This window comes from Malus domestica, chromosome 12 (genome assembly GCF_042453785.1).
Source record: "Malus domestica chromosome 12, GDT2T_hap1".
In the NCBI taxonomy this organism is placed as follows: Eukaryota; Viridiplantae; Streptophyta; class Magnoliopsida; order Rosales; family Rosaceae; genus Malus; species Malus domestica.
The window spans coordinates 3630284-3650508 of NC_091672.1; the positions used below are offsets into that span (position 1 = coordinate 3630284).

The following is a 20225-nucleotide window of genomic DNA, read 5'->3' on the forward strand; positions in this document are numbered from 1 at the left end:
GTATGTTTTCTCCTTATCCTTGTACTGTCATATTGTTATTGAGTTTCGTGATTCAATGACATATCCGTGGTCTATGGACTGTGTTGCATATATGTCTTACAAGAGGTGGATAAAACAGCTCAACGTTCAAGTCATATATTTATTTCTAGAGTAAATTGTACAAATGGTCCCTCAACTTTAATCAAATTGGAGCAATGGTCCCTCAACTAAAAATCCATTACCTTTGGTCCCTCAACTTATCAAAACGTGCAGCTATGGTCCCTCAACTAAAAATCCATTACCATTGGTCCCTGAACTTTAATTCAAGTGGAGAAATGGTCCTTTAACTTTAACCCACTTGTAGCAATGGTCCTTCCAATATAACTCGTTTTGACAAATTTTTTGACATAGTTGACAAAAAGAACCATAATTATACACTTTGATGAGTTAATGAACCCTAATTATATAAATGGTCATTCCAACATAGCTTATTTTGACAAAATTTTGACAAAATTGATAAAAAGGACTATAGCTACACATTTTGATAAGTTGAGGGACCAATGGTAATGGATTTTTAGTTGAGGGACCATTGCTCCAATTTGATTAAAGTTGAGGGACCATTTGTACAATTTACTCTTATTTCTAAGTACATTGTCTTTTCACTCGAATTTTATTTTGATTCCTATGCTTTGAATTTGAACAATTTAGTCCTTATGTTTTATAATTTTATATCCCGTCAACAATCTTGACCCTTTTTACCTTATTTGAAGTTATCTACTTTGTTGTGTGTGTTAGTGTGTTAGTGTGTCATGTACATTAACACTTGAATTAAATAAAAAATGAAATAATTAACAAATTAAAAAACAAGAATCAAATCGACCAAATTTAAAACACAGAAATCAAGTATATGACCCTATTTTTCGATAGTTTGAAGGTTAAGCTAAAATAAAATTAATTCCAAATGAATCAAATTCTGAGTCTGCTTCATTGCTCATTTGCTCAAATGAATTGTTTAATTTGCATGCACTAAAATAAAATAAAATAAAAAATCGACAGCCTTTTTTTCATTTGTTCTGCTATTCTAATATTGTATATGATTTTTTTTTTTTTTGGAAAACCTCGGCGGGACGAGGTAAATTTATTGATAGGAAAAAAAGAAGTTACACCTAGTCAGGGGGACATAAACCTTACCCCTCATAGAACAAGAAAAACAAAATACAAAGAGGAGGGGACATACACCTTATCCCTTTTGAAAAAAGAAAATACAGGAAAAAAGAAGGGGGACATAGACCATACCCCACTTGAAAAAGAAAATACAAGCAAAATATTGGGTGGACATATACCCAAACCCCTCTATAAAGCTTAAAAGGTAAGAACCTGCAAGACAAGCTGCAAAACGAAAAAGGAAATCCAAAATATGAGTACCGTAACAAAAACTATAATATTTGAACTAAAAGTATTTTTTTTTCTTCTGTTTTTGAGAAAGTTGGATACTCTTTGATACATAAAATTGAAACACTTACACATCAAAGGATAGGGTGCACAACAGTGGGCTTTGATAAAAACCTAGTCGGGAATTTCAACCTGATCTGAGAGAAAAAGAGCATCCTGCACCAATATTAAATTAAATTACCATCCTCGACTAATAAATCACAGATTACATTATGGGGTTCCTCAAACCATGAAACTTGATGAAGCAAAGATAACCCACATCTCGCTAGCTGATGAGCCACCATGTTGCCTTCTCTACGAACGTGAGAGAGTTTAATCTGTGGGAATGCTCGAAGAAATTGTCGTGCATCATTTATCACATGCCTCAAAGGAGAAAAATCTGAAACCTCATCCAAATTCAAAGCCGCAGTAACCAAACTTGCATCACCTTCAAACTCAACCATATTGGCTTCCCATTTTTGAGCGAACAGCACCTCCACCCTTGCTACTTCCATCTCTGCATGCAGGGGTGAGGTCAGTCCAAGAATTTGCATGGCCATTGCCACCCGCCGATTCCTCCATTCTCCATTCACGCCCCATCGAAATTACATTTAAGCCAACGATTCTCCGATTTCTTCCACTTATGCACCTCACGTGAGGTTAGGGATTTAATCTTCCCATGCCCTTTCTTGAACTCCTGTAGCCAAGACATTGTCTTATATTGAATTTCCATAGGTGGTGTGATCTTCCCATTCCATAGGAACGCATTTCTTTCCCTTCAGATACTACAGACGATTATTAGCAATAAGTCAAAACTTTATCGTGCCAAAGAAGATGCCATGTTTCCTAACGAATCATTCCAACCGTCATGTCATCGATCTCGCCCCCTGAGTCTCAACGGATTCGCAAACCACACTACAGCAGCCATGGGACAGTCTCTCATGATGTGTTCGATGGTTTCTTCCTCTTCATTACAGAATAAACATGTTGCATTTGGCATGATACGTCTCTTGAAAAGATTAACTCTTGTAGGTAGAGCATTTGAACAACTTCGCCAAACACAAATCTTAACTTTACCCGGCATCCACTAGATTCATTCTCAACTTCACTCCCACTCAGTCGCGCCAAATGATAGGCACTCTTAGTAATGAACTTTCCATTTCTTTCCTCAGACCATATAATAATATCAGGAGGTTTAAGAATACTTAGAGGGATACTAACAATTCAATTCAATTCCTCCTTAAAGAACATATTTCTCAAAACCTCCCAATTCCATTTTCCACTTCCTTGCAGCATTAACATATCCACCGTGCAGGTGGTGTCCCAACCTTGGGGTATTTGGCTCAACACCATCGGAAAATTAGGCCTTGGCAACCAACCATCTCCCCAAATCCTGATTTGTGATCCGTCCCCCCACCCGCCACCTAGCACCTTTGGAAAGCACTTGACGAGTAGCTACGATACTCCTCCAACAATATGAAGCATTCTACTTAACCGTAGCATGAGCAAAGTCCGTTGTAGGATAATACTTTGCTTTGAGTATTTGGACACAAGAGAATTGGGATTTTGTAATAACCTCCATCCTTGCTTTGCTAGTAGTAACGCTAGATTAAAGGCATAAAGGTCTTTAAAACCCAAACCTCCCTCACCCTCCGGCTAGCAAAGTTTACTCCATTTCATCCAATGTATCTTCCTCTTGCCATGTTCACGCCCCCACCAATACTGAGCAACCATTTGATTGAGTTCATCACAAAACGTTTTTTGGCAAAAGGAAAGTCTGCATAGTATAAATCGGTACTGATTGTGCCATAGTTTTGATTAGAATCTCCTTGCCCGCAGTACTCAACAGGGAAACCTTCCACCCATTTAATTTTTTTTCCATAACCGATCCTTAATATACAAGAACGTTGCCTTCTTAGCCCGTCCCACAGACGCGGGTTAACCCAAGTAACGGTCATGGTAATCCACTCTAGACATGCTAAGACAGTAGTTAGCCAGATATTGCTTATCGTACTCTGTCAAGTTTGCACTGAATATGACACAACTCTTCGTGTAATTTATAGTTTGTCCCAAGGCCTCTTCATATGTTTTCAACAACCGTTTTACATGGACACACTTTTGTAAATAACTTCTAACAAAAACAAAACTATCATCAGCAAAGGGAAGATGGGGTGGCAGTGTGTAAAAGCAATTTGATTCTCCAAATGTGATTAATCTACCCCAAATTTAACGTGCAGAAAAAATTAAAAATAAAAATTAATCTCAAGGGATGCCGACAATTAAGTCAAACCCATCATTTTTATCCAATCCAGGACAAAATGTGGTCCAGGGAAAAAAACATATAGAAATATAATCCTACATGCACTATAATTCTTGCCGGCCATTTTGCTTTGCAATATCTTCTTATCTTGTAGCAGTTGGGACGTTTCTGCTTGGCTTTTATCTCTCGCCAAGCTTTTTCTTCGTTTAAAGCAAACGTACTTAATTACTAGTTTGGGAGTGCTGTATTTTTATTAAAATTATTTTTGATGTGTTATAAAAATAATTAGTTGTAAAATAAAGTAATTGAGTGTTTGATAAACTGTATTTTAAAAAGTGTTGTGAGTATAAAAAGTAGTGTAAAAGCTTTTGAAATTGAGGTGGGGGTAGTGGTGGTTGGTGGTGGATCACTGTAGGAGGTGATGGTGATGGTAGCGGCAATGATGGAGATATGGTGGTGATATCAATAGTGGAGTGTGGTGATTGGGGTGCATAATTAATACTGATAGCGACGGTGGCGGTAATTCTAGTTACGGTGATGGTAGTGATGATTTGTGACAAAATACAATATCAAACATAGCCTTAACCCTAAGATTAATTTATACGGACAATTGGAATCCTAATTAAAAGAAGGAGAAATTAGGTTCTCATATTTCATTTTGCTACTTCATTGATTAAAATCTTATTCCTTTTCAATTTTTGATCAAGGTCCTTGGGTATTAATAACATCATTAATTATTTCAATAATAAAATATTTTTTTATTTCTAAATATATTCATTTAATGTTAAAAATGTTACAATTAGTATATTTATATTTATGACTAAATTTTTTATCATATATTTTTAGTTTTAGTTTGTACCCATTTTTAATTTGTAATTCTTTTTTAATTTGTACCAATTTTCTTTTCAGTTTTAATTTGTATCCATATATTAATTTCTTTTTGCGCCCATATTTTTTTAAGTATATTTGTATTTGTACCCATATATTTTTTTTATTTGTACTTTTTATTTTGCTAAATGTACCCATACTAATTATATGTACCCCTTCGTGTAAAACTTTGTAATCTTAAAATGTACTCATTCTTAAATATACCAATTTGTTATATGTAAAATGTCACAGCATGTCCCGAGATTTTCATATCGGGGATGTGAAATGACGGAATTACCCTTGACGGGTATTAAGGTATGTGTGTGTGTGACATATCCTTTGGGCTAAATACAATTATTTCATAAGATTTTATAAAAATTATTAAGTTGGATTAAATGAGTTTGTGAATTGTGTGGTTAGGGATGAAGTTGAATGAATGGTGAGGATTGTGTTGGATCACACACACACACACTTCCTCCCCCGTGTCTCTCTCTCTCTTCCCTCACGACTCTCTCTCACTCTCTCACTCTCGAACGTACGGACCAACACCATAAGACCCTGAAACTTCGTGGATCGAGGATTTTGAAGGCACCATCGTACTCGTGAGGACTCTACGAACTCAAGGATACCATTTTCAGGTAAGAAATCCTTCGTTTTCACGTTGAAAACTCGAGGCCCGAGTTTGGCACTATTCATGAACTTCGTATTGGTTGATTTTTAGGACAATCCAAACTTATAGTGAGCTTAGTGAGGTCCCAAGGAAGCTCGGAGTGCTTCGTTTGAAGGTTTTGGACGTCAGGATCACTGGGTTCGAAAGTTGGCCGATTTTTCTTCACATTTGCCAGTGAGATTTAGTTGTTTTTAGACCCTTAAATTAGTCCTATATGATTCTACATGTTGAGGGCTTCAAATTGATATAAAATTCGAAGTAAACGGTTGAGAAACGAAGGAGAACAAGGCGTTTGAAAAATGCCCAGAATCCGGCCACCGAAAAAACCAATCCGGCGACTGGTTGAGGAAGGAGACGCGCGTGGAGGCGCGTAGGTCCGTGCCACCCATAGCGCGTGGGGGCGCGTGACAAGCCCAAAATTAATTCTAAAAATTTGTCGACGTCCGTGACGTCGAGTAGGTCGCTGTGGTATATTCATATACCCAAATTGAGCACCGTATGAGAAGTTATTTCGAATTATCGGTTATGTGCATTAATTAACGTTTTTATAGTTGTTTCGCATATAGGTGACACCTATCCCGAGGACGAGCGCATTCAGGGACGTCACGGGGGTTACGACCCATCGACTTACCAGTGAGTGGGCAGTTTTGTTTTTCGTATTACCTATATACTATTAATTCTCCCATAACTTTAATTTATATGAAAGTAAGTTTCAATTGCCATGTATGCATAGTATGAATATTACGGAATGATGCTAATGCATATAGATATGTGTGTAAATTGGTGCTGTGGACGCCCAGGTGAGTTTTATGGAAATTATGTGAATCATCGATAATGTGAATTGTGTTGAGAACTCATAATCTGCACCTTGATGTTAGTGCTCATATTATTCACCGCACCGCACGCTCACCTTGGATCCAAGTAGGTGCATGTCGTACAGACCATGTGAGGGTTCCGACATGCTAGTCGTACAGACCACTGAGGTGGTTCCGACTAGTAGGTGACTTTCGATTATATGCGCAGATCATTGATGAGAGGAGCACTAGAGCGTATTATTTTACCATCTTAGTCGTATAGACTACTATATGTAGTTCCGACTTATGTGCAGCGTGGTGTCGTACAGGCCCCAATTGGTGACTCCGGCAGGGTCGTACAGGTCACCGTTGGTGACTCCGGCTGGATGGAATATTAAGCTATGGTATTAGCCGTACAGGACCATTGTAGGGTCTGCAGTTGATTTATTATTTTCACCTGACTTATATTGATGCATTTATATTGTATTTTGGCATGTGGCATGGCATGGCATGGTATATTCTTTCTGAAAAGCGTTGAAGGATTGTGATTTGAACTTTTGGTGTTATATATAGGATTATATGCTATTTTTCTGGGAAGGTATACAGGTTTTACGGTGAGGGGTTAGACGTGTTTTAAATAAATGTTTTGGAAAGATTTGGTTTTACTGACCCACTCAATTTTGTTTTTGCGCCCCTCCAGGTTCTAGCTAGCAGTTGGCGGCTCACGAGGTTCTTATCGGCATTCTGACAGACACTCTACATGTAGGACTCACCTGCGGGTGTTGTACCTTAATTATAGTCCTACTTGACTGCACCTAGTACCTTCGCTCTGAATTGTGTGTTTACTTTATAACTCGCTCTAGTATGCTAGTTGAATATTTCTGCTAGTAGTTGGTATTAATCCTTCGTATTTCTTATTTTCTTGCTTTCGTATTGCAGTTATGGTTACGTCACGCTCACGTGGCGGCTAGCACGCCCTGATCTCAGGATCGGGGTGTGTCATAAAATGTACCATTTTTTTTATATAAAATTTATTCAATTTTTTTCTAATCCATTTTTAAACTTATATGGGTACATTCTTTTTTCTTTGATTTTAAAATGTATCCATGTCAAGTTTAATCGAAGAAATTTATTAATGTTATTAAGCCTAATATTTTTTTTTTTGTGATTTTGAAGAATGTACCCATGTTTTGATACAATAAATATTTTGGTTAATTTTGATGAATGTACGCATGTTTTTATACACACACACACAATAGTATATTTATATTTTAATATTTTTAATCCCACAAATTATGGTTTTTTTATTTAAAATCTCATTTATATAAACAACTAAAATTTCTAATTTTTAATTTAAAAAATATAGTAACGTACATAGAAATAAATTATCACATTAATTTCAGGGACCTCAATAAAAAATTAAAAACCAACAAAGTTTCAATCAAAGAATATTCATAACCAAGATCTGTATCCAAACTCTCCCTTAAAAAAAACATTGAAAACTAAGCATGAAAAAAATTAACACTTCCAAACAAAATTTAAAAGCTTCAAAACCAGGTTTTGTCCGTCACATGCATTCAAATCGGGCCACGTAAACTTGTCGGTGACTTAACCAGCAATTATCACCCTATCCAATGATTTTTATATTGATAGAGTGCATATAAATATACAACACACACATTGTTTGATTCATGCCGCGGTGGTTTGATATTATTGTACTTTAAAAAATCATTTTATAAACAGTGGCGAAATAAAGCATTATGATTTTTGGTAAATTTTTTGTAAAAGTGTTTTTAACAAAAAAAAATACAATGTTATAGTGTTTGGTAAATTTTTATGTAAAACATTTGTTATTGTGCACAATGATTAAAAAAATATGATATTTAATATTATATAATAATTTTTTATCTTTTCTTTTATTTTGATATTTACAATATTTATATAAACTATTTACTAAACAGCTGTACTCTTTTACCCCTTTTTTTATTAAGATATTTATAATTTTTTAATTCTATTCTTTTCTACAAGGGGTCGTTTTTCTTCTTTTACTTTATTTTTGCAGAACCTCTGTATTTTCTCTCTTCTGCCCCTCACTCCCTCTCTCCCCCTTCTCTCTCTGTCTCTCTCTACCAGATCCTAAGGAAGGCTGGGTCAAATCAACCGATTCGCAAAGGAAGGATGGACTCCAATTTCGGGACTTACCGTCGGTGTTAGCATCGAGGTCGTCTCGTTGAGATTTTGGGTGTCAAGCAGAAGGGTGCAAATCTAGCATTCTTTGTGCAAGATTTTGACAAAGCCTAGAAATCAAACAAACCTCTTGCCGCTCTTGTCCAAGAAATCCAAAGAAGCTCAGAGTGAGAGAGGACATAAGAGAGGTAAAAAAAAAAAACCAGTTTTTTCAAAGCTGGGTTTTGCAGCTTCGTGTTTTTGGTTTTTTTTTCCTCCCAAAACTATGAAAAAAAACTGAAGTTGAATGTTTACCAAACACGAAAAAGTTGGCTCCTAGCTTTTTTGATACCCACTTTTTTCAAAAGCAACTCAGTCCCAAATCATTACTAAGTGTCTCCATATATTTACATCAATCACTGAAATTAAGATGAGCAGTCCTTCCTCACCAGCTTCAATTCCAGGTCCTAAAAGGTACGCTTAATTTTCATCATTCAATGTCTAGCCTCCGGCAGGGCTTATAGCTCATCTGGTTAAGGTAGCTCGAGGTTCAGGGTTTGAATTCCTAGTTTGTCCTACATTTACTAATTAGTGTCTCATTTGTCATCATTAATTTTCAGGTTAGAAGGCAAAGTGGCAATTATCACCGGAGGTGCTAGTGGAATTGGAGAGAGCACTGCAAGATTGTTTGTGTTCCATGGTGCAAAAGTCGTCATAGCCGACGTCCAAGACGAACTAGCCCTGTCCCTCTGCAAAGAACTCGACCCAGACGGAGTTTCCATTTCGTACATACGTTGCGATGTCACTGTCGATTCGGATGTGAAAAATGTTGTAGACGTGGCTCTGTCGAAGTACGGAAGGCTTGACATCATGTACAACAATGCAGGCATATCCGGCAAATTGGACCCAACTATTTTGGGTGCTGATGGCGAAAACTTCAAGAAAGTGTTTGATGTGAATGTCTATGGTGCTTTCTTGGGCGCCAAGCATGCTGCTAGGGCAATGATCCCTGCTAAAAAAGGTGTCATTCTTTTCACTTCAAGCGTGGCGTCAGTGACTTGCGGCCAGTCTACACACGCATACGCCATGTCGAAGCACGCGGTGGTGGGACTTATGAAAAGCTTGTGCGTGGACTTGGGGCAGCACGGGATTAGAGTCAATTGCATATCTCCGGGTGCCATGGCAACCCCGTTTCTGACGAATCTTTTGGGGATTGAAAGAAATACGGTTGAGGAGATGATCTGCGCTTCGGCGGTGTTGAAAGGAGTGGTGCCGAGGGCAGAGGATGTGGCGGAGGCTGCCGTGTACTTGGCGAGTGACGAGTCCAAATTTGTGAATGGACTGAACTTTCTTGTGGATGGAGGTTATAGCACCACTAATCAGTCTCTTAGTATGGTTTTGAGGAATTTCATGTCGTCAAACCAGGTTTTGTAAGCATCATCCATTTGTTGTGCTATGTTTTGATCCTTTGTGCTTCCTCTTTTAGAGTATTATGAAAACTTCATTCAAACTAGCAAGCAAAAATGTCTGCGCGGTGCTGCAGGTTTTAAGATCGTATAAGATGATACTATTGCTTATATACATTTGTTTGGTAGTATAAGTTAGAAAAGGTAGCTTGATAACATGTTTTAGATGCTGCTTGTCATATTGTAGTAAGCCTTGTGCTATTTACATGCATTGTTTGAGAATGCTAAATTCCGTACAAATGAAAAGAGCAAAATAATTTAAATGCATGAATTATCAGGTCCATATTCTGTATGACTGCGACAATAGGTCCATTTTCTTTAACAATTTAGTTTACATCCACATACACTTTTGGCATTTCAGTACACATTCGCAGTGCACACACCACAAAATCTGCCCTTAATTCTTCTACAATTGTAGCAGCCAAACAGTCTAAGTTCACCTCTCTCACACATAAACCTAACTAGTCGCTCGTCTCCTCCCAACTTCCCGCATACAAATGTGCACACAGATTGGTCGCCTTGTGGCCGGATTTTGTGCTTTTAGAATAAGCTCCACAATGGATGCAGCCGACCAAGCAGAAAGCCCTCGACACAAGGTGGTGTGTATGTTCAAACGCGGGCACTCAGCTGGACCTAAGCTCGGGAGCTTAGTTTTGCTCATGCTAATCCTCGTGCTTTGGGTTATGCTCGTGCTTTCAGTCTCTCCAACATTATAAATTTGGACAAAGAAAAAAGCGTATAGTCAAAATTCAAATCTAATATGAAGATTGAAGAAGGTAACTAGCTTTGAATTCTACAATTTGTTGAGTTCCTTCGACATGGTTCTCTCAAGCGCCCTAATATAGTGTACTTGTTATATGTGTCGATTACAAGTTCTTGAGCTCTACTTTTAGCTCAGTTTTAAGAACACCCAACATGGTTTTTCATTCAAGTATTCAAGAACTCGAAAACAAATTTAAGAAATGTGAATATATTGTAAATCTGCACTACGTTTTCTCTTTTGGGACTGATAAATATTTGTTTTATTTGCAATGAATTTTTACCTTTAGTTTATTATTTTCTGGAAAATCAAGTAATGAAACAGCATTTTGACACATGCTTTATTATCTCTTTGCAGATAATTAGCATTTGGTCTTTTATGCCAAATGAATTAGCATTTTAGCATTTGGTTTTTATGCAATTAGTTTCGCTGCATGGAAATTGAGATAAAGTTTCAGGAGGCGCGGTGCAATCGAAATCGCTTCTCCAACTTATCATCAAGGGCATACCTGTCCCTATAAATATAACCAAACATCCATAGCTTTTAAAATTTTAATTAAACTACTTTCTACAATTTTTGTGCCACATTCTTTAAACTGTCCTCTTTCTAAATTAAAAAAATAATATCCAAAACTCCTAAATTTAGCCTTCTTTATACGAAAATTATTATTATTATTATTATTAAATGTTATTAAGCTCATCCTAATGTCTTATCACTTCACTCATTTTAAAATAATACTTTTATTAACAAATTTGTCCTTATATAAAATGACCTTCAAAGACTTAAAAACCAACCAATCATATCTTATTACAAACCCCTTCACCTCCACAATTAGGATAAATCATTAGATAATTTAGTATTACCAGATCAGCACATAACTTCCACTCAAAATTATAAATTTTTGTGCCACATTCTTTAAACTGTCCTCTTTCTAAATTAAAAAAATAATATTTAAAACTCGTAAATTTAGCCTTCTTTATACGAAAATTATTATTATTATTATTATAAAGTGTTACTAAGCTCATCCTAATGTCTTATCACTTCACTCATTTTAAAATAATACTTTTATTAACAAACCCCTTCACCTCCACAATTAGGATAAATCATTAGATAATTTAGTATTACCAGATCAGCACATAACTTCCACTCAAAATTTATCACATATACAATTATTATACAGCTGGACTTAAAACTTATTTAACATAAAAATGAAATAAAAAAATAAAAAATAAAAACTTGAAGAACCCATAATCACCACCCTCCCCGACCTCAGCCTCCACAAATTCACCCCATTTTAATTTCCTACCTCACCGCTTCAACCCCAAACACTCCTGCTTCTTCCTCCTTCCCTCTCTTTCTCCTCTCCCTCTCTCTTATGCACTGGCTGTCTCACCGATCGTCTCGTTTGCCATGGCTGAGACCTTCGCCAAATCATCGAGGCTGTGCTCGGACGTCAAGCCCATGTCGTCCACTGATCTCCTCTGCGGTCCTTCAACGACTCCATCAAATGGGGACTCGAGAACCATCTCCCGATTCCAAAAGCACGCCGTTGAGGCCGACCGAGGATTTTGGGCGAGGAGGGGCGCTGGGTGTGTTTTTTTTTTGGGGGGGGGGGGGGGGGGGGAAGGTGGTTGGGCTGAGGTTTGGGTTTTTTGGGGAGGGGACTATTGTGATATTTGGAGTTGGAGTTGTTGGGTATATTAGTTTAATGATAATTTTCTTTTTTGTTAAATTATAATAAATTTTGTAAAGAAAGGAAAATTGGGAGAAGAAATATATAGGGTTATTTTGAGAATAATGGTGGGTGGGGAAAGAGTTTATGTGTGTTTTGTCTTTTTATGATGGATGTGAATATAAGGTATGTAGGGAAATAAGAAAATGAGGTGGGTATAACACCAATCATTATTATTAATTCAAACAAAGAAAGATAATTATTAATTTATTAATCAATGATATGTACCAAAAGTTTAAATTAAGCATACCAAAAACTGAAACCAACGTACTAAAAATTAAAACTAAACGTAACAAACACTAAAATTAAACATTTCAAAAAAATATTTGAACATAAATGTGACGACCTTTCCCTAATTTTCCTATGTAATTTATCCCCGAGTATGTTTATTGACGATTATGCCCTTATTGGCAAGTGACGTGGACTTATTCTTATGGCTTTCCTTTTTATTTCTCGCTATCGCATTTAAATTGTACATGCTAGCACGAGTATGCGTAAATTTTGAAGTGTAAAAATATCTACTTTGGATAGATTTTGATTTCCTTTTTCTGTAGGAAATCTAAAAAAAAAACTATCCTTGGATTCCTTTTAAACTCATCCCGTGCACTTCCCCCTTCATTATTCACTATCACCTATCACCTATCCCATCCCTTCTTTATTTCCTGTTCCCTCAATCAGAAAAGCATCTCTCTCTCTCTCTCTCCCTCTTCCACACCACACTTCTTCTTCTTCCTTTCTGCAACAACCACAAAACACTCAAACGTGAAAAACAAATTACACCATTGTGATCATCTCAGTCCCACGATCACAACCATGTCCTTGAAATCTGGTGTGGACGAGTTTTGACTCACCAACTCGAAAGGTTGACTCGGCGAGTTCGACATATCGATTTTCAGGCCATGCATGGCTTAGGTAAGCCTTGAGAAACCCTTAGAACCTTCATTTCACTTCTATGAGTTGTTATTGATCATTTGTTTGTGTTTTGAACGTGTGGTTTTACCCAAAAACTCGAGAAGAAAGAGAATCTGCCATTTTTCACTCAAGAACCATGGTCATTTGGTCACTTTCAAACCGTTTTTCTGGTCAACATTGACCACAATTGGATTCTTCTAGGTACAAACTTGTTCTCTACATTCTTAACTTCAAAAGGGCTTTTGAATCACTGAGTTGGGTTGAGTAACGAGTTAGAAATCAACTCTGGAAGTTGGGAAGAAAATTTTAGTTTTCTGGAAAATTTCAGCCGTGGTCGTTTGGCCACTTTCAGGCCAAATTTCTGAACAACACGGACTATATTCGAACTTTCTGTAAATTGGGATTGGTAGATCACATTCCTAGCTTTAATTTGGCTTTTGTAGAAGTGAATATGGTTGAGAATCGAGCTCGTTATGGGCTCTGGAAGTTGGGCAAAAAATCTGCAAAACTGTAGATTTTCGCAAAGAAGGCGAGTATAATGTACTCGCGGGGGCGCGTGGGCAGCCGCTTTTGGGGGCGCGTGGGGGCGAGTCTGGGCTCCGGCCGACGCGTGGTTGACACGTGTGTGTTCGTATCGTCGAGTAGATCGATTTCATATATTTACACCCTATGTTTGAGCAAACTATGAGGGTTTTATTTAGGTTTCTGTTATGTGCTTTAATTAATGTTATTTAGTTATTTCACATATATGGGAAACTTATTTCGAGGATTTTCGAGGCCAAGCTAGGCTCGGGGGCTACGACCCAGCGACGTACTTGTGAGTGAGAAGTTGTTTTATACCTATATATATTTATAGTTTCCATAAATGTATTTACTTCACTTTTACGCCTAACTTGCCTAGTATCATTATTGTGATAAATGCTACTATATGGTTGTGATATTACTGTCATGGCATTCATACATACTTATATACATGCTTATCTTGCTGCACTCGGCGTTAATACTCGCCCTAGGGCCAGGTCCAGTCCTTCACGTGTATATTCACATCCGCACCGTTTGCTCACCTTGGATCCAAGTTTAGGTACCAGTCTTGTCGGGTAGATTGCATTAAGCGATCCGACTTGTATGTGATGTGCTTTTGCACCAGTCTTCACGTGATCGTAGTACTAGAGCATATTAATTACACCCAGTCATGTTCGTGTTAGAAACCATCTGTTTGAACTTGTGTGCCAGCTTAGATGGATGAGCACTTAGTTATATTGATTATCACATGATTATTATTGTGGTATATGATACATCATTTACTTGGCATATTTCTAGTTATATCAGCATTGATTACACCCAGTCCTTTTCGTGTTAGAAACCATCTGTTTGAACTTGTGTGCCAGCTTAGATGGATGAGCACTTAGTTATATTGATTATCACATGATTATTATTGTGGTATATGATACATCATTTACTTGGCATATTTCTAGTTATATGGCTGATATATTTGATTTCATACTTACGTAGTATGTTTTGAGGAAACTATAATTGTTTCTCGAGCGAGGGGTTAGTATATTCAAAGATAAAGGTTTTCTTATAAGCATTGTTTTGCTGACCCACTCAACTTTGTTTTTCGCCCCTCCAGGACCTAGATAGCTGTACTCTCTGTGGCATTTGAGGAATCACGGCAGTTCTGACATTTCCTTCTGTTTAGACGTATGAACTTATCACTATTATGTAATAAGTGTACTTTGGTTGCTTTGACTACTCTTTCGTAGTCTCCCTGTCTATTACGCTCTGAATAATTGTCATGGGTTCAACCCACGAATTGCACACATTCATTGTTTAGTTCTAATTAGTTTTAATTTTATTCTCTTTTTTGCATCACTTACCCTTGAGGTTACGTCACCTCACGGTGACGGCCAGCATGCTTCGACCTTTCCAGGTTGGGGTGTGTCAATAAACGTACCAATTCATAAATGAATTAAACCAACGCGTGAAAACCCATAATAAACGTACTAGTAATATATACAAAATAACTCTCTTATTAAAATGTGTACATAATAATTTAAAAAAATATAAACATCCACCATTTTTGTTATTTTGAAGATGGGAAATTTTATTGGAACCCATTCAACCTTTTTCTACACTCAATGCAAAAAATATTTTCTTAAAAATCCTAATTCACCCTTTGATTAAAACTGAAAAAAAGAAATAAACAAAACTGAAATCTCTTCCACACCCAGTGGTTCTCTTCCACCTCAAACCCCACAGACGATTCACTGGCAATTCTCCATGGCAACTTCAAGTTAAATTCTTTTAGCGGCACAACCTCCTTATATAGCACACCATTTAGTTTCCACAAGTTTTGACTTCGAACTGTCCATACAAGATAAATGATCCCTCTTCGGCTCAACACCTTCCTCGTCGATGACACTGCCATCCCTTCTCGGCCATAGACATTTGTGGTTCTCCGCATTGCCGACTTTGTACCACTCAGAAACTTGTAACTAGAGAAGAAGTTCTACACCTGGGTTTTCTCAATCTGGGTATCCTCTGCATTATCAAGCACTGTGCTTCGACTTCTTACTCTTGATCTTCACGTCTCCGACTGTTTGAATGAGTTGCGGCAAACGTAGCTTCAAGTAGTTGAACGGCAGCAAAAACACCACACTAGTCGACGTATGGCTTTTGGTTTCCATTTGTGCGGACTCGACGACGTATGCCAAACGCCCTAACATGGAAGTTGTAGGAATGAGCTCCTTCTTAGCCAAGGACTACCACGACACACCACCTGCGCAAGTTTCAATCAAAACGGTCCTAGGCATATTTTCCGGCGAAGGGAGGGGCGGCTGCCACTCCTTGCCCTCACGTAGCTTCGAATATGCTTGTAGGCCTCTGATGCCGGCGTTACGATTGAAGAGCATGAGAAATAGATGAGGGAAAGGGACAAATGAGGAGGGAGATAATACGAAAGAGGAGGTGGTTAAGAGACGCTGGCGACAAGAGATTCACACCTGCATTATTGAAGAAAATGCCGAAAAGTGGTGGCCATATATGTGGGTTCATGTTCTTCTAATTTATTTTTACTTTCTAAATAACGTCGGGGCAAAATAGAGAATTGAATGATAAAAATATTTAAGTTGGATTTGAAAATAAGATAGTTGGGTTTAAATAAAATTTCTCTTTGAAGATACGTCTATATTTTTTACCAAAAAAAAAAAAAAAAGATACTATTATATTTTACTTTTAGAAAAAGAAAATATTTTGTCGGGTAAAATATAAAAAGTAGATAATCGGATAAATATTTTGAAAGAAAAACCACGACTATCTTTAAAAAAAAAAAAAAGTCTACTTCTAAAATTCTTTAAAAAAATTAGCAGAAAATTACGATAGTAATTTCGAAAATTATAATGAATTAGTTTTAATTTGCAAGGCCCAATTTCATATTGGCCCAATCAATTCTCTAACAAGGCCGCACTGATTTCCCATAAATACCTAAAACCCTACCTCCCACTTCCCTTACCCTCTCCTCACGCACAGACGCACATACCAGCGCCGTCGCCTGCCATCTCCTCCGCGCAAATCCACCACCATGGGTCGCGTCCGCACAAAAACAGTGAAGAAATCCTCCCGCCAGGTGATCGAGCGCTACTACTCGCGCATGACCCTGGACTTCCACACCAACAAGAAGATCCTCGAGGAAGTCGCCATCATCCCCTCCAAGCGCCTCCGCAACAAGATTGCCGGATTCTCCACCCACCTGATGAAGCGGATCCAGAAGGGCCCGGTCCGCGGCATCTCCCTGAAGCTGCAGGAGGAGGAGCGCGAGCGCCGCATGGACTTCGTCCCTGAGGAGTCCGCTATCAAGATCGACGAGATCTCCGTCGACAAGGAAACCATCGACATGCTCTCTGCTCTGGGCATGGCTGACATGCCCGGCGTCAAGCGGGTCGACCCGGAAGCACAGTCTCAGAATCTGGGGTTCGTGCGTGGTGGACCCAGAAGGTACTGAAACGGGTTTTGATGCTATACTACATTTGGTTTTTGGATTAGGAAGAAGTTAGCTTGTTGCTAAATTTCTATGTGTTTAATTTTATTGAGGAAGCAATGCGGATGATGTCTTTTGTTATGGGATTATGTTATATTTGCATTGAGAATCGAAAGCGTTGCAGTTGATTTCGTTTGTTGAATTAATTGTTTTGGTGTTTATTGCTGTTGATTCCGATGGACACCGATAATCTGGTTTTAGTATGCTAGTTTCTCGATTTGTTCGTCTTCTTTCGGGGTTTTAGCTTTCGGAATTTATGGGCATGTTTAGGTCGAATTGTTCTGGTTTTGGTATTCATCTGTGATTAGTTTGATCTGTGAAACAATGTTATGGCTTTGTTTCTGATCTGTTAGAATTTGGAACCCTTGTGATGTTAAATTTTGATGCTTATTTGTCGGGGTTTCACGGGGTAGCGTTTCATCTGACTAGCATCAACATGCCTAATCTTATGATTAGCATGTAAGCTGTAGTGATGCATTCAGTTTACCTTGTAAAATGGTTTTGTCATGTCTATTTGCTTCCACACCGGCACTGGTTTTGCTCTCTTCTTTCCGTAAATACTTAAGTAGTACTGTCTTTGGTTTTTACCATTTCTTACTTGGTAACTGGATCGTTATACTGTCTAAATATTGTCTAAATATTGTTGAATTAAGTGTTGCGGATTGATTGCACCGCGTATGGTTTGCGTGATTGTGGACGTTTGGGTTACCCCTGCCTCTGCAGCGGGTTTCCATTGCTTTGCTGGCAATAAACTTAGAAGTTGCTGGAGTTTTGAGTCCCGACGATACCCCTGGTTGTCGAATAAGAGGTCAAGGTTACCTTGCCTTGCAAGCTATGTTTGATGTCATTTGCATAGTTATTATATTGGGATTACTCAATTCCATCCGTTGAACATAAGGTGACGTGTTCATCGACTTGTTGGAACTTGTAAGTTGTAACTCCTCCACCGGCAAAAGGAGCCGCCAATATTACAGGGCTAAATGAAATATACAGTGAAGTTGCCTTCATGAATGCTCCCTCTTCAATCTAGGAGCGTTTTTGGACACGTTTCGGTTCTCTAAAAACATAAAAAGCGAGTTTTTAGAGTTTTTAAACTCACTCTTTCTTTTTTTTTCCTTCCCTCTCACTCCAAACCTATCTCTCTTTCCTCTCTTTCTGTTACCTTTTTCGTCTTTTCCTTCAATTGGCTTTCTTCATTCTCTCAATTTTCTCTTACTCTCTCTCTATCTCGTGTGATGATCTCTCTTATTTCTCTTTCCTTCAATCATCTCTTATTTTCTTTCTTTCTCTATCCTCTTTCTCCCTCTCCTGTGACCCCCCCTTTTTTTAGATCTCCTTGTATAATTTAGGTCGTAAGATTTAAAGTTTTTAAATCACAAATCAATCATGTTTTTGACTTTTAAAGAAAATTGTTTTCAAGAAATGTTTTAAGAAATGATAAAAAATTTCAAATAAGATACCAAACAAGCCTATGAACTTGGGATATCATCTTTGCCTTTTAATGTTGTTTTTTAAATTTCATTTTATACAATTTTGAAGTTCAAAATTTGAGATATAATTTCGTGTTCTTATTTGAAACACACTTGTTTTGTGGATTTACATTAAAAAAATTCTTACATATAATTTATGAGTAAGTACACGTGAGATTATGTTACGACAACTTCGTACTCAATTTTGAAGTGAGAAAATCACACCTTTTCAATTGATTCGGAGGAAAAAGTTAAGAGGAACTACACACAAGTATGAAAAGGTCATTCTCAATACGTAAAGACCTGTGATTTGGAAGTCATATGATGAAATCATGAAAGTGAAGGTCATTAAAAAAAATACACCCCTTCTTTCCGTATATAGTTTAAATTTTTTTTTTTTTTTAATGCAAAAATCATCAAGATTTATTATTCCGTTTCCAAGTTTTTTACTCAACCTCTTTTCGGTACGGACAAGGATTGTCTGCCCTCCCACTTCCGGTGCCCTTCTATTTGTGCTGTCACGGTTAAGCTACGTCAACATTTTATATTACTATTTATTTTTATCTTATTATCTCTATAAAAAAAACAATATAAAATGTTGACGTGGCTTAACCGTGATCACACAAAACAAGAGGACACGAGAGAGCACCGGAAATGGAACGGTAGACAATCCTTGTCCTTTTGGTACTTGTCGTTTAAGAACTATTTTGTGTCGGTAGTCGGAATCAATCAAATCATATATCTAGTCGCTGGTGATGGTGGTGGTTGCTAACAATAGAATATTTCGTCACCATTCAATCATTAAAAAAGAAAATTCCGTCACTAGATAAAATATTGCGTTAGTATCTAAGAAGATGCTATTGAAAATATTCCGACCCAGATTAAAAACTGTGTCGCTTGTTGGGTCGGTCGAGTCAGACTGGTTTGAATCGTAAAAGAAGGAAAGAGGAAAAAAGAGAGGAATTGAAAGGAATGAGAGAGAGTATTCAGAGTGAGGAAGATAGAGAGACAGGAAGGGAGTGGGTCCCATTGGACCCAAAACTCAAATAGAATAAAATAATGTTTAAGAAATATCTAGAAGATAGTAAATTATGAAAACACTCTTGAAGTTCATGGTTATGTAGAATTTTCATCGTAACTTCGAATCTTGTTGCACTTGTGTCCATGCGTTCGTGTCATCGAGTACTAAGAGAATATGCAAATTTGATGGGTCACAAGAGTCACGACCCAAAAGGTTAGCCGAAGTCAACGTTTTCCATTTTCGGGGCACTTTGTCATTTCAAGCTTCTGAGAATTAAAATACTCTAATATCCAGGACAAATTGTAACAAAGATGCTCCTACTATTTAAAATTAAATGTCTCAATTTATATTTAGTTGCCGTTTGTGATTTTGTATATTTCATTTTTTTTCCTGATTTTTAGGAGTTTCACCCTTTTTTTTTGGCAGAAAGCTGCTTCGCTGTGGTAAAATTGCATCTTATGTAAGCTCTCACTATATCAATAATTGTATAGCGAACAAATTAAATTTTCTTCGTAGAGTATTCTAACTTTGTTGACCTTAAAAACTACCAAGCCTACGTGGCGCGCATGCCGAGTAACTAATGAGCTAACTACGTCTTTGGGTTGATGCGGGGCGTGCCAACTCGACGGCCGAGCTTGGCTGGTGAGTAAAATGAGTTGATA

General features: G+C 37.5%; 2 protein-coding genes and 3 long non-coding RNA genes across 5 annotated transcripts; 4 read left to right on the top strand and 1 right to left on the bottom strand.

Moving 5' to 3' along the window:
• Positions 1–5680: 5680 nt before the first annotated feature.
• On the top strand, positions 5681–6918 carry LOC139190229 (uncharacterized). Its single transcript, XR_011574316.1, has 2 exons — positions 5681–5840; positions 6702–6918. It is a non-coding gene; the product is annotated as an uncharacterized lncRNA (long non-coding RNA).
• Positions 6919–8028: 1110 nt separating this feature from the next.
• Positions 8029–9904, top strand: LOC114820167 (short chain aldehyde dehydrogenase 1-like). Its single transcript, XM_029090592.2, has 2 exons — positions 8029–8641; positions 8788–9904. Exons 1-2 carry the CDS (start codon positions 8598–8600, stop codon positions 9599–9601), a joined length of 858 nt encoding a protein of 285 aa, XP_028946425.2. The 5' UTR covers positions 8029–8597; the 3' UTR covers positions 9602–9904.
• A 1620-nt stretch (positions 9905–11524) lies between these two features.
• Positions 11525–12009, bottom strand: LOC139190074 (uncharacterized). The gene is made up of 2 exons (XR_011574074.1): positions 11821–12009; positions 11525–11781 (listed from the first exon to the last, which is right to left on the bottom strand). It is a non-coding gene; the product is annotated as an uncharacterized lncRNA (long non-coding RNA).
• On the top strand, positions 11974–14906 carry LOC139190075 (uncharacterized). The gene is made up of 2 exons (XR_011574075.1): positions 11974–13854; positions 14668–14906. It is a non-coding gene; the product is annotated as an uncharacterized lncRNA (long non-coding RNA).
• A 1573-nt stretch (positions 14907–16479) lies between these two features.
• On the top strand, positions 16480–17215 carry LOC103449503 (small ribosomal subunit protein eS17w-like). The gene has a single exon (XM_008388827.4). The coding sequence runs from the start codon at positions 16618–16620 to the stop codon at positions 17035–17037; it is 420 nt and encodes a 139-aa protein (XP_008387049.1). The 5' UTR covers positions 16480–16617; the 3' UTR covers positions 17038–17215.
• The last annotated feature ends 3010 nt before the right edge of the window (positions 17216–20225 follow it).

Excerpts from the sequence above, each read along its gene's own strand:
- LOC114820167 (XM_029090592.2), top strand. The coding sequence starts at position 8,598 with ATGAGCAGTCCTTCCTCACCAGCTTCAATTCCAGGTCCTAAAAG. Across the intron at positions 8,642-8,787 it reads TCAATTCCAGGTCCTAAAAG|GTTAGAAGGCAAAGTGGCAA; the intron begins GTACGCTTAATT and ends ATTAATTTTCAG.
- LOC103449503 (XM_008388827.4), top strand. The coding sequence starts at position 16,618 with ATGGGTCGCGTCCGCACAAAAACAGTGAAGAAATCCTCCCGCCAGGTG.